Genomic DNA, 24,437 nt, shown 5'->3' on the forward strand with positions numbered 1-24,437 from the left:
CACGCAGGCCTCAACGCCATCTACCCTGTTACTCCACAGTCTCACAGCGACTGCATTTCTCCACCTGACTGAGCCTTACTTACTTGCAACAGGAGCTCTAATGCTCTTGAGAGGAGCGTTCTATCTTGAAAAGAGTTATTTGTGGTTCCTTTCGTTTTCAAAATAAATATTCACTTATTACATTACAAAACTTTAAAAATGAAGTTATTCTTTAAGGTTTTCTTATCATATTTGTACACCTAGCAAATATTCATTTATTTTTAGAGGGTTTTTGATTCATATTTGCTCTCATATCGAAATGCTGCTTAAGTAATTTAAGGTACAAGTATAAATTTAATGTATGCTATTTTGGTTTTTAGTAAGTATTCTTGTAATGCCTCCAATAAGTAAAATCTTTCCAAATAACTCAAGGCAAGTCTAATAAAGACAATAACTAAATTTAAACCAAAAGCTGAACGGAAACTAAAGCCTAGCCTTGCAGTCCCACGGAGCTCCCCTACACCAGGCCCCATGCTGACTACCTGGGGCCCCAGTCAGATCCCGAAACTCCACGGCCCTTCTGAGGTGTTCAACTGTTTGCCTGCCTCATGCAGCTTGGGCCTGCACCCCAACCAGACTCGAGGCAGAGCTCACCTTTCACTGCTTTGTAACTACTCAGGCACTGAGCACACAGACAAACATAAAGTTAACGCTTAAAATAAATGTGCGCTCACACACAGGCCCGGCCCCGCCTGACGGCCGGGCCCTCGGATCAGCTCGGTTGCACTCTCGGTTGTACGGGGCGATGACGGGCAGGCAGTTGAGCCGCTGCCGCTCCGACTCGTGGATCCTCTTCACGTGTACATGCAACAGGGAAGAGACGTGGATTCTCACCTTGTCCTCCGTCTGCAGGAAAGCAGAGAACCTCAACTTGTTTTCCTGGGGAGAATAAAGGGAAAGGATGGTTGGACGGTTCACAGGAACAAACCCCATAAACTCCCCAAAGTCCAACTAATGCTCGGCTTTCCACCTGGGCTCAGAACATCTCTGTCAGAAACGTGGCAGGGAGGGGCTCCCCGGATGTCTGCTGCTGCCCCAGGGAAGAACATGGAGACTGGAGGACCAGAGCTGAGGGGCTGAGGGATGGCGGCCGTGTGAAGAGGAGTGCGGGCGGCAGAAGTGTGATCTGACAGCGCATACGCACCGCCAGCGGCAGAAGTAAATGGAAAATTAGACCAAAAAGCAAACCTGGAGAAAAGCAAAGGATAAGAAAAGCAGATTAAAAGAAAACTAGTCTGTATGGTATAAAAGGAGACAGATGAGAGCAGTCATGGAGAGATGAGAGAGAGGATTTAGACTTCTAAATGATGGCTATTTCTGGGCATGGAGCAGAGGTAGGTGGGGGGGGGGGGGCCACACGGTGTGTCAGGTCAGTCCTCGTTCTCCATCAAGGCTACCCCATCTGGTCTGAACAGTCTCAGCAACCCCTGGCCTGTGGAGCTGTGAGGCTGGCTAGTGGGGAGAGGCTCCGGTGCACAGATCTGACTCAGCTGTTTTAGAGCTTCCCTCTGGACAGAACTTCGGGTGAAGGTATGCTCAAGGCTGCTCTGGGGGTCTGCACTCACCCTGCACACACCCACCTGCCTGTCTGCTGCGTGACCTGGGGTCAGTCAGGTCCTCATATGAAAACCTGCGCAGAGTGGATGGACTTCGCAGCCGCTGGCCCCTCATACCTGGAACAGTCAGGAATACAGTCCCACACTGGGTCTCTGCAGCAGGACTGGGCTGCACGTGGACCTACGAGCCTGACTGTGGCCACGTCTCTGATGAGTGCCTCATCACTGACCGAGGGCAGCAGCTTCTTCTGTTGGCTCAGGTAAGTCAGGAAACCCTCCCCGACTTTCTGGAGAATCATAAAGAGACATATGATGTCTCCCCATTTCGAGACCCATCCTCCCAGAGAATGTCCTCTGCTTTCAGCTACCTCCTACTCATTCTTCAGATCTCAGCTCCACTCTCTCCTCCCTGACACACACACAGCCCCGGTCAGGCAGTGTCCCCACAGCAGGCCCTCACGCCAGGTATTGTACGCACAACTGCCTAGCATACCCCTGGCATCTACGAAGGCTCATTTCCTTCCTTCCTGAGTGAGCATATGAACAAGTCAACAAACTACCATGTCTCTGGCTCACAAAACCTCTCCAGCTGTGGGCTTATGGCTGTCATTCAGTCGGGTGACCCTACCTCAGTCCTTCTGAAAGTCCAGGACCTCTCTTCTGAACTCCCCACAGGCCCCGGAGGTCACTGACTGACTGCCCAGTCTGGCTCAGTGCTTCCACATCTAGGGATGGCAGCTGGACCCCCTGCTACTCCCATGTAGGAGCCACTGCTGGTCTACACAAAGGAACAGAGTGTTGCTTGTTCAGCACCCACTGGTCACAGGCCTGACAACACCAGAAAGGCAGTGGCTGTGGCTCTAACTGTGCCCACAGCAACCTGTGGACTCAAAGGCAGCTGGTCTCATCTCCACAATGGTGTCAGCCAGCCCTGGGTTACACAGGAGCAGCCACCGTCGGGGTGTGGTACCATTCGTCTTATTCTGAAACTTCTCTGGTTCCAGCTCATAAAAATCCTTAAAGCTAAAACCACAGAAAATAGGCAAGTCACAAGCGCTGTGTTCTGAACGAGGTGAGCAAGAACATAAGAACCTTGTAAGGAAATCCCCTGAAGCTCAGTTTTCCTGTTTTGTTTTCTAAAGAACACAAAGCTGTCAGCATTACTGCACACTCTGAGAAAAGTGGGCATGCAGCACATGCTTTTCAATGCACCCCACTTCCAATCATGCAGCCTGAGGCTAACTATAACCACACAGGTATCGGGACTTGGGCATTTTCTAGAGTGATCATGACAGTAGAGAAACCGGGGCTCAGTTTTTTCACCTGTAAAATGGGGAGCCCCACTAAGAAGTCTTGTGGGGATTAAAGCCCGCAGGCAGGCAGGCACTGGGAACACAGAAGATTCCACATGGACAAACCCACATGGACAGACTCACACAGGTGTGAGGATGGAAGGAACTCCAAGATCACATTCCACCAAGAGGGGACGGAAGCACAAGATTTGACCTAAGAACTCCTTCAGTCTCACAGTGCCAAACCCCAGCCCATCACACCCTAACCTCTATCCTATCCAAGCCAGGATACTCATCCCCAGATACTGTGCTCATGGCACTTGGCCGGAGGCAGAGGACTCTAGGAGCAGAGGCTCTGCCTAGACAGACCAAGAACACAGAAAACAAGAGGAGCCTGGTAATGAGGAGAAGGCTCAACTCCCCAATATCACCTGCTGACCACTGTGCTTTGGACAATTCATCCATTGCCATGAGGGTAGCACAATAATGCTGTGGAGCATGGGCCATATGCCTCAGCCACTGTGCATATGGGCAGCTGACAGTCCCTAGAGGCAGGTGTGAAGTCAGAAAGGAGCTAAGCCCTGGCTCAAGGCAAACGCCAGCTCCACTCACACTGAATGCTTCACAGTCTCCGAGTGGATCCTCACCACACCATTGATAGCGTGGGACCCGATCACACACAGGTGGGCCATGTTAATCAGCTTGCAGTCCCCATCCTCAATCACAGACATCCTTCTTAGATGGTCCACATCCCCAGGGAACAGGGCAGCCACATTTTGCTCCCAAGACAGAGAGCTGTGAGCAGGAGAGCAGGAAGTCCCACGGTGGTCCAGGGGCTCCCTGTGGGAAGTTCTGTTTCTTTCAAGAAAATCCCAATGCTGCTGCACCCCAGACCTGCACTCAAATACCCTGGACACACCTCTGAGAGCCCCTCCTTTCACACTGCCTCAGCCCAGGGAAAAGCCAGGGCCGACCTGAACTGCTCTGTAGGAGGCAAACTGGAGAATCAGTGGTGCTGAGGCCACACCATGTGATTTACAAGGAGAAGATGGGAATACTGTCCCTGTGGGCCTAGGTAGGGATTAACCCATTGACAGTGGGAATAGCTGCCTTTTCACCAAAAGGTTAAAAAATGAACTATAATCACACCTGAATTCTAAGGTCCCCCATGTTCTTGTACCATTATCATATCTGCAGTTAACAAACACAAATGGGACTTTGTTTCCAAATCACCCAAACGCTGCTATGTCCTCTCAGGACAAAGATCTCTGGCATTCCAGGATCAGACACTTAAATCTAATCCCAACAGGGAATGGGAATGTTTTAAAAGACCTGTATCCATGACTCCCATGTACACAGCAGGGGTCTAGCCAACAGCTCTGCCAAATGACAGAGGCTATTCTGCTCAAGAAGTAATGTGGAGGACAGAGGAGGGCCCTTGGCAAAGGTGCAGACCACAGCCAGGCGCCCACCCCAGTACTGCCAGTGCTCACACGCAGGTGCCTCTGCTTGAAGGCATAGCTGATCTCCAGATGCCGCGGCAGCAGCTTCTCAAACAAGGCCAGCACTCCAAGGCCTCTGGCAGCACAGTGTGCTTGGTGTATGCACAGGTATTCTTTGTGATCTCCCAGGCCTAGAATATTCCAGAACATTCCAGTATGCTTTGTTTAGAAACAAGCAGGTCTAGGATGGCCGGTTTGCTCAGTGGTTGGAGCGCGATGCTCATAATACCAAGGTCACCAGTTCGATTCCCACATAGGCCAGTGAGAAACAATGGCTTGAGCTTGGAGCTGAGTTACCAGTGAGCGGCCGGTTTGCTCAGTGGTTAGAGCGCAGTGCTCATAACACCAAGGTCACTGGTTCGAGTCCCACATGGGCCAATGAGCTGCGCCCTCCACAACTAGATTGAAGACAATGACTTGACATGGAGTGGATGGGTCCTGGAAAAACACACTGATCCCAATATTCCCCAACAACAACAACAACAACAACAACAAAAAGAAACAAGCAGGTCTTTTGCCTGATGGCTAAGCAAGGGGAAAGTCAAGGATCAAAGGTAGATGTTCAGATCCCAGCAGAAAGGGGCGCAGCCTGGCACATGCCTCTGCTCTCTGGGGCGGGTCTGCAACCTTTCTCAAAACCTGCCGTTGAACCCTGCACCCTTCACTTTCCTAACATAATCCACATACATTTTGCATCCTGACCCAGCACACACACACAAATGAATAAAGCTTACCCTACCACCTAGAATCACCTGTTTCCTTTTTTGTAAACTGTTTTTTATTGGTAAACAAAACAGAGCACTGAGCAGTCTTCTATTTTATTTCCACTAAACTGACTTCACACCCACAGTCTGGAGAATGCTCGTAAACTGTGTGTGGCCATGCCCTCTGAGGGCCAGGAGTGGATAGGACCCAATACGGGGCCTCCCAGCCCCATCAGGTGCACCCCAAGACCATAGAAGGGCTCTGGTGTTCTATGAACAGAGTAAAATTTGTTTTATAGTTTCACATGTTGATTTAATTAGACTAGGTCAAGAATACACCACTATACTAAAGAATTTAGGACCAAACTAAGTCATGAAAACAAACCTATAAAAATGGTAATCAATGTATTTCTTTAAACTTAATATTTCTGGGCTTTTGTTACCATGATTCTAACATGAGAAAATACATGAGAAGTGCTAAGAAGTGTCAGAATACTTTTCTTGTCTTCCAAAAAATTGCTCTTCTGTGCTCTTGCACCCCTGTTCCCATTCTCTGTGTGCTGGTCCCTCAGGAGGAACCCCCATATCTGCCTTTGTTTTTCCCCCCACAGCCCCTGTCTTCTCAGGTGCAATATCCGTCCATCCTGCCAAGGCCACAGGGGAGAGGCCTCCCTCAGTGTTGTAGGACTAGCTCAGTATCTGCAACCACTGCTGGGATAGACTCCAAGGTCAGGGGGATACTGTCACCCCACATCCAGCTCTGTAGGGAATACCATTACCCCATGTGCCCAACTCTGCAGGGGACGCTTCACCATGTGCCCAGCTCTGTGAGGAATACCATCACTCTGATGTGACCAGTTCTGCAGGAGACACCGTCATCCCAGGTGCCCAGGTTCGCAGAGGACTCCTGTCACCCCCTAAGTATCCAGCTCTGCAGGGGAAGTCATCACCACATGTGCCCAGGTCTGTAGGGGACATTGTTATTCCATATTCCCAGGTCTACAGGGAGTACTGTCACCCCTATGTGCTCAGCTCTGCAGTAGACATCGTCAGCCAGCTCTGCGGGGGACATTGTTACCCCTTATGCCTAGGTCTGCAAGAAACACTGTCAACCCACGCCCTTGTGCTCAGTGCCCACCTTGACCCAGTGTACTTTCTCCACATCCACCAGGCTCCTCGTGAGCTTTGGGATGGCAAGGGCCAGGTGGGTGTCGTTCAGCTGGATGGCAACCTGCAGTTTACCAAGGGTGATATCTTCTATTGCCTTGCGCCTGTGGGGTAGGTAGGCCCACATTGTTGTTGTGTGCAGGCTTGGGATCCTCAGTTGCCCACCCCTGAGGAGTCTGGTCTACAGGACTGACAGCAAGGAGCAGAGAGTGCCACACAGGCACTGGGCCCAGCCAAGGAGCAGGAGCAGGGCCAGAGGGGCCACAGAGAGTGACTGGGAGGACCCCATGGGCTGGCTCTGCAACATGTTTGCTCTGCAGCACGTGTCCAGGAGCTGCAGGAGCCTCAGCCCCCACCGCCTGAAGCCCTCTCATCTAGGATATGTTGGCTTTGTTTAAGATCACTGAACAGAGCCCGCCAAACACATCCAGCTTTGCCCACGGGAGCCTTTTACAGTATCCTTGCTGTTATGAGTCTTAACAAGGCCTAGTGTGGCCCTGGTTGGTAAAAAAGGGGGCCCAACCCCCCGCCATGACAAGGAGACCAAGATGAGAGGGTGCTAATGTACCGCCACGTCCCTCCTGCCAATGCCCCAGCCTTGAGGAAGAAAGTCCTGTGCTTCCACACTGAGCCTGATGCCCAGTCGACAAACAAACCCTGTCTGGGAATGTCTCAAAACAGGTTCTCAGTGGGTCCCGGCAGCCAAACTTGGAGGACTTAAAACGACGGATAATGTCCTGCAGGGTGGCAGCCACCGCAAAGTACTCCTGCTTCAGGCGGACTCCTTCGCCTCAAAGAACTGCAGACACAGGACAGCTCTTGCACCAACACAGCCAAAGGAGCCACCATAGGTCCTCAGGACTCCCCCATTCTCCCACCCCCAAGACCCAGGACAAGGCACTAGGCTTGGGGGGTGGGGTGGTCCTGCCCCAGGGACTGCAGAGATATGTGTATGTGGATGAAAGAAGGAAAGCCCTGGAGTGCCACAATCCTGGGAGCCCAGATGTCAGGTGACCTGCGGTTCAAAGGTACAGATGGAAGGTGGCCTGAACTGCTGTGACCTTCAGACAGGGAGGAAGCATAAGAGCAGTCAGCAAAGAGTCACATGATTCTGTGTGAGGACACCAAGCAGGAAGGTCTAGTCCATTAACAGTGAGAAGTTGAGGGCCAGGAATACGAGAGCCACCCAGAAATGCAATCTCCAAACCCCATTCTACAAATGACTTGTTCCTGAAGCTTTAGAATAATCTGCTCAAAATCTCTGGAATGAGGGGGCTGGGCATTTTATTGTGATCCTTTCAGCACCAATGGCCTTAGCCACTATGTGTACATATTTCTTTGATAAAATAAAAAGAACACACAGCCCACTAAGATAAGCAAATTTCAAGGGCTCCTGTCTGGCAACAAAAACAAAAATGCCACCAGACACTAAATTCAGTGGAAATAGACAAATGGCTGCAACCGTCATCTAGTATGAGGTGGGTGTCTAAGACCTTTTCAAATCATGATTGTTTTATCTCTCAAGATGTCACTGCAAAATAGGGACTACTATCCCCAGTTGACAAATGCGTCATCTACTTCTTGGGAAATTGTCATTAGAAGAGCAGAAACTGCCTAGACCTCATTTATGTGGTCTCACCTGACAAATATGAGGCCAGCAAATAGGTCTTTGTAGAGAGCCCCAGCCTACAGTTGGAGAGGTATGGTGCAGACAAGAACTAACCGTGGGTACTATTTACATTGTCATTGGGGTACAGGACTCTGGAGATGTTCTCAGTCGATTCCTGTCCAGGACCGCCTTGATGTAGCCGCCCACGTTAACTAAGAGCAGAGACAGCCAGGTAAGGACGGGCACACCTTCTGAGATTCCCCGTGTACCCTCATGTGGCAATGTTGCACTTGCTTAGCTGAATAGTCTGAGGACAAGCATTCCTGAAGAGAAAGGCCCCCGGTGCTACTGCTTTACCTGCCTCATGCTCGACCCCTCAAAGCCACGCTGGGTGCCTCATAACACATGCACCCTGCAGGGCCCCAGGCCCCTTGCTCTTTCCTGAGGACCTGAGGCCCAGAGCGCTGGCCATGCCTATGGGCCCTCCCTGGGAAGCCCGTTGCTCACAAGGAACCTGCCCGCTGCCTGCAGCAATGAGCGCACAGAGAAGGGACAGGAGCTGCACCCGTGAGTTTGGAATAAGTCACCCAGAGGAGACAAAAGAGTACAATGCACAGTCATGGAGCTTGAAGTCATTGAGTGCCTTGGCGGACCACAGCCTCATGGTGTTGACAGTGTTGTTCTTGTAGCCTGGCACTGGGGCATTGTATGGCATGGCCAGCACCACCTGGCCGAGAGAGATGGTCAGGATCCAGTCAGCCAGAGACATGGTGCCTAGTCCTGGGTCCACCCATGGGGCAGTGCCAGCCTTATAGGAAGCAGCATTCTGCCTCCCTGCTGTCTTCTGCTTATCCTCCTCTGGCTTTTTTCCTTCTGCTCAAAACATACCCAACTGTTTTAGCCTTAGGCCAGGCTAAGTCCTAAACCCCTCCCTGCCCTTCTGTATACCTGCACCTGCAGCCCCAGCTCACAGGCTGCCTGTGAGGGCCTGACAGGTAAGCCCCTGAATACACTCCAGAGGGAACACTGTCTTTCTAAACTTACCTGCTTCAGTACTGGCATCAGCTTAATAATTCTTCCCACCTCAGCTCCTTAAGGTGCTGCTCATGCTCCCTCAGCAGCCACTCATTCCATGTCTGCGTCCTCTGCCCTCCACACCTTCCCTTTTCTCACTCTGCTTGAGTAATTTCAGGACTCAACTAATTTCACCCAACACACAACGTCCATTTCTGACCTCCATTCTCATATCTGCAACAAGGCTCCCCCTGGTGCATGCTTTGATCTCTAACTCTCAAGGAAACCAAACCAGCCAACACATTCCACTTCCAACAGAAAACACAAGACCTGCTTTCCACGCACAGAGGCTGCCACACCCCTTCTCACGTCCCATCTGTCCAAAACTGTCAGCTTTACTTTTGGGAAGCACAGGAAGAACTGGAAGCCTCAAGGTGACTTCCAGCTCTCAGACCCTCTGTGGAGACAGAGCCCCAGAGAGCAGTTTCCAGGCTCTCGGCCTCACGTGGAAAGGTGCTGGCTCGGGTAGTAGATGGCCGTCAGCTGTGGCTGGTTGGCCGTCAGCTGTAACCATTGAGCCATTGGCCACTAATATAACTGCCGTGGCTACGGAGGGAAGTCGAGGAGAGAGGCGGAGAGAGGAGGAGAGAGGAGGAGAGAGGAGGAGAGTCGAGGAGAGAGGAGGAGAGTCGAGGAGAGAGGAGGAGAGTCGAGGAGAGTCGAGGAGCGTGGGTCGGTTGGCAGCAAAACGGTCAGCAGGTCGCACGTCGTGTGAACCCAGCCTCTAGTGAGACCATATGTCGTGTGGGGAGTCATGCGGGAGACCCTGCTCGCTACGCCATGTGTCATGCAGGGTGGCATGCTGGGTCTCTGGTCTCACTCCCCACATAAGAACGCAGGACATGGTGAGGCCAAAAAGGAACACCCACGGAGCCATAGGTAGGGGAGTCATACCACTATAGGCTCACTGGCAGCTGGGTTGGAGACACAGGAAGTAGGAGCCACACTGTCTGCAACTCGCCGTCCTAACTGCAATCTGCGCTTGCCAGCCACCATCTTCTTGCTAGCCCCCATTTTTTCTGCTAGTGAAGCCACGGCAGTTATATTAGTGCCCAATGGCTCACTGGTTACAGCTGACGGCCAACTAGCCACAGCTGATGGCCATCCAATCACAGTCGATGGCCATTTACTACCTGAGCCAGCACCTTTCCACATGAGGCCGAGAGCCTGGAAACTGCTTTCTGGGGCTCTGTCCCCACACCATAGTGGTGTGACTCCCCTACCTATGGCTCCGTGGGTGTTCCTTTTTGGCCTCACCATGTCCTGCGTTCTTATGTGGGGAGCGGGAACAGAGGCCCCGCCTGATGACTCCCTGCATGACACCCTCCAGTCAGGCTTTTCATACTCAGGCTTGCTTATGGTGCATACAAGTGCAACTGTGCAACTTGACAAGTGAAGTCCTCTCTGGCAGCCACAAAGGACTGTGTAAAGGTACCACCGGCTTAAAGCCCCAGTGTCATTTTTCCTTTCTGATCTCCCCTGAACTTTCACCCTGCCCCCTGTTCCCGTCCAAGCCAGTGACAATTGTGCAAAGCATCTCTGACTTCCCTCTTTCCCTCTCCATGGCCAGCCCTCCCAGACAAGGCCCTCATCACATTCAGTGTGGGATGTCTTCACTGGTATAATGTTTAATGGCAAGAGGACCATAATTAAAGTGCTCTATGCTCTGCCCTGGTCGTGCCATCAGGGCTCAGTTGGGAGAGAGGGCCTGTACGCCGTTCCAGGACATCCACCAAGGCTGTCCCAAACATCCAGGGATCTGAGGGCTCATAGTAACTGGTATATAAGGTCTGTGGGGGCCTTATATGCACTAACATGTTGATCTTTTAGAATCACACACATTTAGAAAACCAGATTCCCTTCTCTGTTTTCTCAAATTAAATATTACTTATTATGGCATTTTCGGCCTCCAGCCAGCTCTTGACCCATGTACCCTATTTAAAACTTACATTGCAGAAAATCTGGATGACTCACTTTTGCATGCCTGTGACTACCCCAGTCTCCCAGCTCACCCCGTTTTTGCTCAATCTGCCCACATGACTAGACAACTATGTCTTACTAATAGCAACCCTCTCATGGGGTGTTTCCTCTACTCTTCTGCACCCTAAAACCACCAAGATGTGTGCTATCTGCCATCTCTGAGCCCAGACTGGACTGTCGATGACTATACCCCACTATAGCTGGCACCACATTCTGCCAAGTGCTCTATGCTCTTGCCCTGGTCGTGCCATCAGGGCTCAGCTGGGAGAGAGGGCCTGTACACCATTCCAGGACATCCACCAAGGCTGTCCCAAACATCCAGGGATCTGAGGGCTCATAGTAACTGGTGAGCTACACCTGGGGCATTACTGAGAGCTATAGGCCATACCTGGGACCAGGAGCATGTGGCAAGGGAGTACACTGAGCACTTGCTGGGGAGCTACTGACGTCCCCCAGGGGATAAATGCCCTTGTCCCTGTCACAATGCTGTCCTACTTGCCATTAAACAACTCTCAGTCTCTACTCCAACACACAGCTCCTGGTAAACTAGACTGTGGCTTCATAATCAGCATTTTCTACTGTCTAGACAAAATGTAACTTCCTGACGAAATGTAAGAAATCGGGTATATGAGGAGAAGGAAACCTCTCAGGCTTCTACCTTCAGTTATGCCCTCTGGGGAAGCTCATACGAGTGCACGCACTCCCAAAAGCAAACCAGTTAGGACAGTGAAACCCCAGTGGTCACCGTGCTGAGCCCACATTTCCCAGGAAACGCCAAAGTGGGTACCTGTGTGTCCAGCCACCTCACCCCCTCGGGACTATGCTCCACTCTCCCATAGAAGTGCACGGGAAGTGTGTACTCGGGCTGGGCCTTCTCCCAGGGGTTGCCATAGCGCAGCCAGTCATCAGCCTCCTGTATCTGAAAACGGGCCAGCAGAAGGTGAGTGAATCCTCGGGGGGTGGGACAGAGTTTTGGGTGCTGAGCTGACCCTGTCCTCAGCCCTCACTGACCATGCTGTCAAGATGACACTGCCCTGCATTGAAACAAAACCAAAGCCTATTGACAATGCAAACATTTCCAATTCCAGTTGTGGCCACATGTTTTAAAACTTTGGACTATTAAGGAAATAAACTTATGTAAAATTCAGAATAATGCATCAAAGTGAAAAGACATTAAGAGTCACCTGAATTTAGCAATAAAAGAAGGCCTGAAGCATGCTACAACACGAATGAAACTTGAAAACATTATGCTGAGTCAAAGAAGCCCACATATTGTATGATTCCATTTATATGAAATGTCTAGAACAGCCAAATCCACAGAGACAGCAAGTAGATGAATGGTTATGGGGTGCTAGGGACTGACTGCAAATGGGTACTGGGTTTCTTTTGGGGGGGTAATAAAAATGTTCTGGAAATATAGTGGTGATGGTTGCCCAACTTTGTGAATATATTTAAAACCACTTGATAGCTCAATAGCTGTCATTACAAAAAAAAAAAAAAAAAAATCAGTGGAAGCCCACTGCTTTGAAAATGACACCACAAACCCGTAGGTGCCAGGGGCCAATCTGCCTCCCTGGGAGCACTTGCAGCCAGGCACTCCACTAGAAGACACATTCCTTTCTGCTTATCTATCAAAAACTGCACCCAGTGACATCTAAAATCAGTAAACACACAAAAGGCTCTCCCACAAATAAAATCAAAAGTAGTCCCACAGACTCTAACTCTTGACTGTTTGGTAGGGTAGCTTTGCCCACCACCCTGTGGAATTTAGTCTGCTTGCAAGCAGTGGGATAAATTCATTTAGTAGAGCAATGAATAAGGAATCATGAAAATAAATTAACTAAAATTTAAATGAGATCAAGTTTTTTTCTTCAAATTCAATAAGCAACCCTATCTAGGTTACTTTGAGATTTTTTTTTTAATGGTCCTCACACAGAAATAAAAAGTCACTAAGCAAACACCACCAAAAACCCTTCCGTTTATAACCATAATACCACTAAGCAAGGAAGAGCCTCTGAGTTTTGGTCTTACAAACATACACATTACCTCAACTGTAAAAGAACTAGCTAGAATAGGTCAAAGAACATGTGTAAATTGGTGTGTCCACTATGGAAAACAATATGGAGGTTCCTAAAAAACTAAAAAATAGAACTGCCATACAACCCATCAATTCCATTTCTGGGAATCCATCCAAAGAAAATGAAATCACTAATTCAAAAAGATATATACACCTCTATGTTCACTGCAGCACTATTCACAAGAGCCAAGATATGGAAGTAACCTCGGTGTCCATCAACAGATGAATGGATAAAGAAGATGTGGTACACACCGTGTTTCCCCGAAAATAAGACCTAGCAAGACAATCAGCTCTAATGCATCTTTTGGAGCAAAAATTAATATAAGACCCGGTATCATATCATATATCATCATATCATATCGTATCATATCCCCAGTCTTATATTATAGTAAAATAAGACCGGGTCTTATATTAACTTTTGCTCCAAAAGACACATTAGAGCTGATTGTTTGGCTAGCTCTTATTTTCGGGGAAACACGGTATGTATCCATAATGGAATATTGTTCAGTAATAATATAGAATAGGATCTTGTCATTTGCAACAACATGGATGGACTTAGGGCATTATGCTAAGTGAAATAAGTCAGGCAGAGAAAGACAAATACATATGGTTTCACTTATAGGTGGAATCTTAAAAAAAAAAATACGAACAAACAAAATAAAACAAACACATAGATACAGGGAATGAATTGATGGTTGCCAAGGGGGAAAGGGATAGGAAGATGGATAAAAAAGGTGAAAGGGAGTAAAGGTTATTTTATAACCTCCAGTTATAATATAAATAAGTCAATGGGGATGTAATGTACAGCACATAAAATGCAGTTAATAGCATTTTAATAACTGCATGGGGACAGAGGGTTACCAGACTTACCATGGTGATCACATTTATAAAGTTAAATCACTATGTTTTACACCTGAAATTAATATAATATTGTATGCTAACTATACTTTAATAAAAAAACAAAACAGAAAACTCCAAAATAGAAAATAAAAATCTTCGATCGTTGCTTAAAAAAAAAGATGTGTGTACAAGGGCTGGACTACATCTGACAAACACACACACATGAAGAACTGTGAATAAAATTATCTAAAAGGTACCAGGAGGAAAGCTGCATTCCTTTTAATGTAAAAAAGTATTTCTATAAATTAAACAATAGGTACAAATCTGTTTTAAGTTTTATTTTACTTTTGGCCATAATTTTCTTTGCCAACATTTCATTACGAACATTTTCAAACATACAGAAGTGTTAAAAGAATTGGCAGTGAACACCCACATACCCACCACCCAGGTTCTATAACTATTAATTTATACTTTATTCATCACATATCCATCCATTGATCCATTAATTTTTGGATGCATTTCAAAGTAAATTGCAGAAAACTGTACACTCCTCCCCTGAATACTTCAGCATGCATGTCATTAAGTACAGTTCATCATGTGTTTATTTTTTAGGTTAATATATTATATGGTGAAATGTATAAATCTTGAGGGTACCATTGATGAGTTCTGACAACTGCAAACCTGTGTGACCCAAACCCCCTCAAGATACAGAGCATTTCTATCACCCCAGTCATCAACAATTTCATGCAGACTGTACTACTGTCAAGTTACACAAATTTCAATCCTAACCACAGTCTTGCTTTATCTGTGACTTTGAGGCCCCAAATTATGTTTAAAAAAACAAACCTATTCTCCACTCAAGTGGAATAGTTATGCCTTCCATTTGGAAATGCCAAACGACGGGAAACAACCACCTCACTTAGTGGAGGACAGTAAGACTGCATTTTGAGATAACACTCTTCACTGATGTGGTCTTGACCGCCTTACTTAGCTATGGTTTGATGCTCTAGAATTGAAGCTCATTCTAAGGGCCACTTTGCTTTGCAGAGACTGGCCTCTATCCCCACATGACACTGCCTTCGCACTGCCTTTGTCTCTTGTTACAGCCTTTATTTTAAAGTCTATTTTGCCTGATATAAGTATTGCTAACCCAGATTTATTTCCCTTTCCATTTGTATGAAATCTTTTTTCATCCCTTTATTTTCATTCTGCATGTTTTTTTCTATCTGAAGTAGGTCTCTTGTAGGCAGTGCATGTATAGTTCTTGTTTTCTTATCCATTCGGCTACACTGGAGGACCCTTCTAAAGCAGAGCCTCTGATCATTGCCCTTCTGGAATCCTCAAGGGTATACTAACTAGTCTCCCTCTGAGGGTTGAGAACAAAGCTCTCAGAACCAGACAGAGCCAGGTCTGAGCTTAGCTTGGCATCTTTCTTATCTGGGTGCCTTTGAGCAAATGACCTCTGCACATTTCTACCAAGGGATAAAACAATCCTGTAAAGTGTGGAAGTATTTTTAGGTATTAACAGCTTCTATCCATGTTAAGTACTCAATAAACAGCGTAGTCAACATGACAGGATGAATAAATGGACACATCCATTTCTATCAAGCAAAAGTGTGGGTTTTGCCTGCTGTCTGTTTGCTGCTTTGGGGGACTGGTATCTGTGACAGATGCATGTAAACAAGGAAGATAACTACCCACATGTACTGGGCACTGAGCAGAGTTCTAAGAACTTTCATTGCCCAGTACCATTTACTACTCACAACCACCCAATAGGTGGGTATGGTAGTGGCAGAACTGAGATCCAACACTGGCTGGTAGCTCAGAGTCCTGCTCTTACACAGAACTCCATATTGCCTCCTGCTCTGCCATCAAAAGTAAGGCCTGAAAAAAAATAAATGGGAGGGAGAAATTGTCCTTACAAAAGAATTCCAATTAATAAATGTAGATGAGAGGAACAGAAAATCACCACAGGAACACCACAGTGATAACTACTACAGATAATAGCCAATGCCAAACACTGAAAACAGTGGGCAGAGCTTTAAGGACTAATGGGATATCTGCATAACCTCCAAGTATCTCCCCCAAATTACCATGGTGGTTTTAACAAATTTCCAAAAATTCTGTGATATATTTCTCTCTAGGAGGTGGTACTCAATTCTTCTCCCCTTGAGGGTGGAATGAACTTAGTGAGTCCCTTCTGATAAATAGTCTAGAAAGGGAAAATTGTAACTTCACAATGGAGAAACCTGGCTCAAGCCACGTTCTCCAAGTGATTCAGGTTAACTCACCAGTACCAACTCATGGTGATATACTGAGATATGAAGGGGAATTTGCCTCTGCAGTATTCTTTCCCAAAGTCCCTAACCCCAGAATAATTGTGAGAAAACATCAGATGAACCCAAACTGAGGAATAATCTATGAAATACCTGACCAGTATTCACCAGATTTGTCAAAATCGTGAAGGATAAGAAAAGATCAGTAAACCACTGTAGATATGAGGAGACTAAAAAGACATGACAACCAAATGCAATGAGGATCTTGAATTAGATCCAGGAAGAGAGAAAAACATTAGAGGAAAAACTGGTAAAATTTGAAGAAAGTACTAAGCCAGCACTGATATCTTTGTTTTGATAACTGTGCTATGGTCATACAAGATATTAATATTAGGAGAAGCTGAGTGAAGGGCACACAGGTACTCTACATTATCTTTGCAATTCTCTTACAACTAATTTTGCTTCTAAACAAAGAGTTATAAAACAAAACCAGACTCACACTCTGTGAGGGTGTGCATATGCATCATGATGTGAGAGTATGCATCTTGGATTCAGATGAGAGTATTGACTGTCCCATAGTTTTATATTTCCTGTGGGTTAAAATTTCCAGAACACATTTTAAAAATCTATTTCGCTGTGGGTTGCAGAATGCAGAGAGAGAAAAGACCTAGATTTATTCTCCTTAGACAGCAAGGAGGGTTCCTAAGGCCTGTAGACTTTACTGGAATGCAAGTGGAGGGCAGCCTAACTAAGCAAGAGGAGCCCTCACTGCTGCATCATCAGCTTCGAAACCCATGTTCCATGCAGTGACACTCTTAAAGTGTCTTTTTTATACCTTGCTTAGAATTTTGACGAGCAGCTGACCAGAAACATTTTGAGAAACCCAGTGGCCATCCAACAGCCAACAGCTGTTTCAGCAGTGTCACCCCTTGGGTTTTTACAACATTCATACCATTACATTACACTTTACTGTAGTACATTTTAAACCATTCTCCTCAGAACCAAGAAGCAACCTCAAAGGGTGGGTGGGGTTCAAAGAGGCTCCCAATTTCCAAAACACACTAGAAGGAGACCTAAGTAAATGAAAAGACATCCCAGGTGAGTGAACAGGATGGCTTAACATTGTTAAGATGGCAATACTCCCAAAACAGATCTACAGATTCAACACCTAAACCCTGTTAAAATTGCAGCTCGCTCCCTTGCAGATTGACAAGCTGATTCTAATATTCAGATAGAAATACAAGGAACCTGGAATAATCAAAACAATCTTGAAAAAGAAGAACAAAGTTGGAAGACTCATACTTCCTAATCTCAAATCTTACTACATAACAACATTCATCATCACTGTGTGGTAACAGCATTAAGATGGACATGTAGAACAAGAATAGAACAGAGAGTCCAGAAATAAGCTCTGACATTTATGGTCAACTGATTTTCAACAAGGATGACCAGATAATTCAATGGGAAAGAACAGTCTCTTTAACAAATGGTGCTGAGACATCTGGATATGCACCCACAAAAGTATGAGGTTGGACCCCTATCTCACACCACAGACAAGAATTAATTCAAATTGGATCAAAGACCTAAGTGTAAAAGCCAAAATTATAAAACTTTTAGAAGAAAACAGAGAAGTAAATCTACATGACCTTGGATTAGGCAATGGTTTCTTTTGATATGACATCAAAAGCACAAGTGAAAAATAAATGACGTGGACTTATCAAAATTAAAAACATTTGATACCATTAAGAAAGTAAAAAAGATAACCCACAGAATGGGAGAAAATATTCGCAAATCACGTAAGTGATAAAGAAATTTGTATCTAAAATACATATACAACTCAATAACAAAAAGACAACCCATTCAATGCTCGGTTAGGCAAAGGGTTTAAACAGACATTTCTCCAAAGAAAATAAAAATTGCCAATAAGCACATGTAATGATGCCTAACATCACCAATCATAAGGGAAATACAATCAAAACCACTATGAGATGCCACCTCACATCCACTAGGATGCTATAATCATAAAGTCATGAGATAATAACAAATGTTAGCTAGAATGTGAAAAAATCAGAACTCTCCTACACTGCTGATGGGATTGTAAAATGGTGCAGTTCCTCTGGAAAATAATCCGGCAGTTCCCCTTAAACAGGTACCACTTGGCTCAGCAATTCCACTCCTAGGCATATATCCAAAATAAATGAAAACCTCTGTCTATTCATAAACTTGTACATAATAGCCAAAAAGTGGAAACAACTCAAATGTCCATCAGTTGATAAATGAATAAATAAACTGTGGTGTAGCCATACAATGGAATATAGTTCAGCCATAAAAAGGAATCATATGCTGTAAGAATGAACCTAGAAAACATTACACTAAATGAAAGAAGCCAGTCACAAAAGACCACATATTGTATGATTCCATTTATATGGGATATAGGTAAATCTACAGAAACAGAAAGTAGATTAGTAGTTGCCTAGGGCTAGGAAGATAGGGAGTTTGAGGTGGGTGATAGTTAACAGGTATGAGGTTTTTTGGGGGCCATAATGAAAATGTTCTAAAATTGATTGTGGTGATGGCTGCACAACTCTGAATATACTGAAACCTTTAAATCATATAATTTGAATGGGTGAATTGTTTGGTATGTGAATTTTATCTCGTTAAAACTGTTACAAAAAAACACAGTACAAAAGTTTGGCAGATTGCAGTAAAATAAGTGTTGTATATAAAATAGAATACTTCCAGTTGTAAAAATAGTGGAATAAAAATGCCTTTGCCCCCTTCTACCTAAAACTCACTGACTATAAGAAAACAGAGGTAGATACATTTCTTCTCATTTTTATAGGTAAAATGTTAGTGGAACATAGTGAGGGGTAAGTTTTTCCATTTTATTCTTTATTGACTCTGCACTGGGAATGAGGAGTCTTTCTTTACCTTTGTATTTCATGAGAAGTCAAAAGAGAAATGAAAACAAGGTAGAATATCTTCTTAGCAGTTCATTCTACTCAGTCCCAGCTGTTATTTCCTGCCTCATCCTGCTTTCCTTACGGTCTGGATTAATCAAGCAGCCTGCTATTTTAAAGTCACACATTTATACTTTGAGAACACCATGATTGCTCTTTACTTCATAGTTTGATTTGTTTCTCTGTAGGGTTATGCCGTAAAGTTTCTTTTCCCCCGCATTTAAGAGAAATTACTGATAAAAATGATCTTGCTTTAAATGTTATATATTTTGAAAGCATTACCTTTTTGAACATATTAAAAATATATATTAATAAAGAAGACAAAAGGGTAAAATAGTTGTCATTTAAAAAAATCTGTATGGATTCATTTTAGTTCTGTATATAAGTAAAGATTTTTTTTCAAGTTTGTTAAGGTATGAAGCGTATTTTCTATATGTAGTTACCATTTCTACTTGACATTTTAGAAAAACTCTGTTTTTGAAATGAAGGGAAGAGTCACTTTGCAACTATCATCTTCCTCTTTAAATGTGATCTTTTGTTTTGGGTTTCTTGATACTCAGATGATAATTTAGTGGGTTAAACATTCTAGATGCACTGATCTTTGAAAGGGAAACCACATTTCAAATCTGTAATTACCATGAATATTTAAACTGTCTCATGATGTTCTATGTTTTTTTCCTTTGATATACATCAATTTGTTTACTAAATTAAATATTTGCTTAATAAATAAATGTAAATTTCATGAATTATAATTTTAGAATTAAAATTTATTCTAGTTATGAAGAAAAAATAGGAATATAAAAAGGTGACAATAATTTACATAAACTACATTGATTCTGTTTCTTTGTGGAGATTAATTATGTGGAGACATAATTCAGAGATTTTCAGTAACCTTAAAAATGTTTAGTTCAATGACTTTAAATCTGTAGAACTGAAAAGAAGCTAGAAACTTTATTATTTGTCATGACTCAAAATAAAAGCTGTTCCATTGGGTAGTCACAAGAGTAAAAAAAAGAAATAAAGAAAAAATACAAAGGTAGCAAGTCAGGTCAGGTAAAACTAAACTAGAAAGCGGTGCCTCATTCCACTTTGCCACAAAGAAGAACATAGGGACCCAGGTAACTGTCCACTGCTGGTATCTGCTTTCTGAAGATAGGAAAAAGATGAAGCGCTTCACACTCACATGGGCACACTCACGCATATGCACACACAAGCAGACATACACTTGTGCACACACACATGCACACACACACTCACATGTGCACATGCACGCTCACATGCACTCACTTGTACACCCATCACACTTGTACACTCAGACACGTGTTCGTGTACACTCACATGTGTACGCTTACACATACAGTGCATTCACACACGGCACACTCACTCACACGTCTGTATGCACATACTAACACACACACACAATCACAAACCTGGGAACTAAGGAGGAGCTGCTTCCTCTAGGCTGCACACCTCAGGTCCCTGCCCCATTATCCAGCTGCAAACAGCTGGCTCAGGAAGAATTCCTTCCACTGCAAGAGATGAAGCTCAGGATCTACATCCTGAAAATAAAAATAGGAAGATAGTCGGGGAAACACAATGGGCAAAGAACACCCAGCATTTGCAAGGGGCAGATGAAATTTGTAAATACAGACTCATCCAAGAAGTCAAGAAACACTGATAAGGTAACGAAAGGACCTGACCAAGCATGGGAAAGAAATAAAATAAGAAATAAAACCACCATAGAAGTGGAGGTACCACTGAATACAAAACAAAGGCAAAGCTGAAAACAAAAACCTGGCTAAGGAAAAGTGAAAAAAATGGGAAAATATGAAAAGAATTGAAGAGAAAAATATCGATATGGAGTACAAAAGATACTTAACATCTGCATCAGTGTCCCTGAAGAATAAACTGAAAATAACGTTAAAAATTTATCATATGTAATTTAAGAAAACTTTCCATACATATTTAAATCTACAAATTGAAAGAACATGCACACATATTTAAAAAAATCAGAGTTCAGTCTTTGCCTTTTTAAACTTTGATTATTTGAATGTATAGTTTCTAAACTACTACATATATAAATTCCAATGCACTTTAATTCACAAATACATAGTGTAATGAATGAATCCGCACAGCCTACCACTGCAGTCACTACTGCTCGTGGTCCACTGCATTTTCCTGACTTTTCATCAGCTTGGCTTTATTTACCCTACACTTGAACTGATTTATTATTATATGAGGTTTCCATAGCACTGCACCTCCCCTCCCTCCAGACAGACCTTAGTAACCAGTGTGAGAATACAGAGCCCAACAAAATCCAGCTGTCTGAGAAAAGTGTGATTGAAGGTTTTGAGCACAATTATTTCCTTTTACCTACACAAAGGCCTGTTCCTCCCACATACACATACTTTTGGGATTCTCCCCAAGAGGTTTCATAAAAAATTGGAAGGTCAGGAATATGATCAAGATGTTTTTATTTTGACTTTATGAATATGTATTTTAAAGTTTAGTTTGATCTTTCTGCTAAAATTTCTAACTTTTAACTAGCACTATGAAAAAAAAGTGTTGTTTGTTGTCACGCAGCAGCCTACCCATCTGTCCCGTTTCTTACTTTAACCCTTCACCGCCCCTTCTAGTTCGCTCACTGCCTGTGTTGTGCACAGTTGTTCTTCCAACAGCTTATCTTTTTGTAAGGGAGCAACAGCGAAGCATAAGATGTTGGGCCAAGACTTGAAACTTTTGAATCTCTTTCATTTTCTTCCCATGTTGATCGCAGATATCAAGGGTTCAGCAGTTTATTTATTCTGCAAGTAGCACTGGGCAGTCTCCTACTGCACCTCTGCATAAGAAGGGAGCAGAGCACCACAGCATCCAGGCCTCTGAACACCACCACCCAGAAAAGACTGACTGTGTCAGCTCTAAGCCAGGCATGGCTGCAGGCCTGCTGAGATGGAGTACTGAACTCTGGGACTGTGGCTTGTTTTTTTCTGTTGTTTTTGTGTGTGTGTGATTTGTTTTAAGAACTTTTAGGTTTTCTGCAAATAAGTTGATCTTGTTTTCCCCAGTTCCCTTAAGATGGTTCAGAGTAAACACCATGAAACTGAAGAAAGCCAAGAAGATGCACAGACTTTGAACTGTGCAGACTGGGGTCCAATCCTGATACCTACCACAGCCAGTGATATGATATGGGTCACTGGTTCTCTCCCCAGGCCAGATAATCAGGGAGAGTTGGCAGTTCTGGAAAAAAGCCAGTTGCAGGCACAGACTAGGGGACTTGCCTGCAAAGAGCCAGCTTCTTGGTGGCCTCTGCTGCTGCAGGCGCTAGGCCATCCCAGGCCAGGTCCAGCCTATCTCCACCACTGTAGCCCCTCCAGCCTCCTCAGCTACCCTTTGTGCAACCTTGTGTAGGGCCTCCCTGCTCAGGGAGTGCTGGTCAGAGAATCAGACATGCACCTGCTTTAGCCTGAGAACAACAGGGATCCTTTAACCTCTGTACAGCAGCTCTTGGGGGGCCTGCCCCCTGGGGTATTGAAGTGGGCCTTTGATCTTTCTTGTATGGTCCCTTGTAACATTACTATAACAAGGGTTAAATGGCTTAGGGACAGGTTTAATTTTTTTAGTTGGGTTTATTTATTAGACACAAAGCCTATACCAACAGGTAACATGACAGAAAAGCATAAAAGCTTTTCAGCACAAATAGATGAAAAGAAGATCAACACAAATATTATACAATATAGTAGTTTTCCAAAGACATCTTAGGCATTAATGAACTCTGTGGAAATGGAGTTTAATATCAGTAGATAGAGCCTAGTTTTCCTCTTTACAGTGAGACTGAGTTGGACTCTGAGAGATCTCCAATTTCTTTTCCCTCTCCTAAAAGGTTTTTTGAGCTTTTGTTTAACACGAGGGTCTGAACACCCTGCAGGAAAAGGAAAGAAAGAACTTTTCCAATACTCAAGAAAACAAAACAAAGACTGGGCAATTCCTTTCACCAAGAACATGATTCTACTACAGGCAGAGCTGGCCAGAGACATGTCATCCTGTGGCAAGAAAATGCAACCAATGCTACTCTTGTCTATTAGATTCTGTCTGTGTCCCCTTCCCCGTTCCACACCTTCACACACCCCACCCCCCACCGCCCGCCCTGGTCTTAACAAACCAGCTGTCATCTCACTGTGGCTAAGTGGGAATAGAGTAGCTCCCATGGCCGACGGCTGTCTTGCTGCTGGACAAGGCAAAGCTGGCTCTGACATGACACAGGGACACTGACCACTGACTCAACACACAGGCACAGCATTCCACTAGCCAGCTCTGGTGTGCTCCCATCCTCTCCAAATACACTGGGGCCACCTCCCTCCTACCACCCTCCCCAGCCCAGCCCAGATAGGAGGGGAGCAGTCCTCCTACGTGACAGACAGCCAAGGTTCACCCTTGCCTCTATGGACATGTCACATCATCCACTGTGCTGCATCTCAGGAGCTTTTTGGAGGGTCATACCAAGAACAGCTTTATAAAAGCACCACTACGCTGTGTAACAATATTGACCTAACTTTGCCTACCACATCTCTTAACCCCAACCTGTGAAGTCACACTCAAGCACTTTCTTTTAGAATTAAATGCCAGGGACTCTTGGCTTTCTGCAGGTAACTGGTACATTTTGTCTCACCGTGCATCATTATTTCCTTTTTCATTTTAGGTAGCAGTACCTAGGTCTAGAACACAGAACCTTTGCTCAAAGTCAACCTGGAAAATGTAAAATATAATAAAATTATAGAATTTGAGAACTTACAGGGACTTTAGAGACCATTTAGTACTGCAGGAAACAAATTTATCTTTTACTCCGTGACAGCACATTTTTACAATCCTCTGCCTTCAGCCATTAAGCTCTACAAAATGTCTACTCGCTAAGATCCCAGAGACAATCAGAGAAGTCTCCTTATCACAGACAGATAAGCCATGGCCTAAGCAATTTCTATTACGTGATCTGGACTATGTCAAAGGATATGTATAACTGGTGGGGTACTAGTCAGTTTTTTTTTTAAATTTATTGGGGTGACAATTGTTAGTAAAATTACATAGATTTCAGGTATACAATTCTGTATTACATAATTTATAAATCCCATTGTGTGTTCACCACCCGGAGTCAGTTCTCCTTCCATCACCAAGTATTTGATCCCCTTTAACCTCATCTACCACCCCCCACTACCCTTACCCTCTGGTAACCACTAAACTATTGTCTGTGTCTATGAGTTTTTGTTTCTCATTTGTTTGTCTTGTTCTTTTGTTGTTTTTGGTTTATACATCACATATCAATGAAATCATATGGTTCTCTGCTTTTTCTGTCTGATTTATTTTGCTTAG

General features: G+C 44.7%; 1 protein-coding gene across 1 annotated transcript in view; it reads right to left on the reverse strand.

Annotated features, from left to right (window-relative positions):
- Window positions 1–24,437, reverse strand: part of PYGB (glycogen phosphorylase B) — a 55,331-nt gene that overhangs the window by 11,479 nt on the left and 19,415 nt on the right. The window contains 13 exon segments of the mRNA XM_033094577.1: window positions 765–918; window positions 1,781–1,882; window positions 2,510–2,618; window positions 3,500–3,666; window positions 4,381–4,445; window positions 4,448–4,520; window positions 6,232–6,324; window positions 6,917–7,041; window positions 7,044–7,059; window positions 8,000–8,040; window positions 8,043–8,081; window positions 8,485–8,596; window positions 11,711–11,842. Coding sequence (XP_032950468.1) covers window positions 765–918; window positions 1,781–1,882; window positions 2,510–2,618; window positions 3,500–3,666; window positions 4,381–4,445; window positions 4,448–4,520; window positions 6,232–6,324; window positions 6,917–7,041; window positions 7,044–7,059; window positions 8,000–8,040; window positions 8,043–8,081; window positions 8,485–8,596; window positions 11,711–11,842 — 1,228 coding nt within the window.

Source organism: Rhinolophus ferrumequinum, chromosome 23 (genome assembly GCF_004115265.2).
Source record: "Rhinolophus ferrumequinum isolate MPI-CBG mRhiFer1 chromosome 23, mRhiFer1_v1.p, whole genome shotgun sequence".
Lineage (NCBI taxonomy): Eukaryota > Metazoa > Chordata > Mammalia > Chiroptera > Rhinolophidae > Rhinolophus > Rhinolophus ferrumequinum.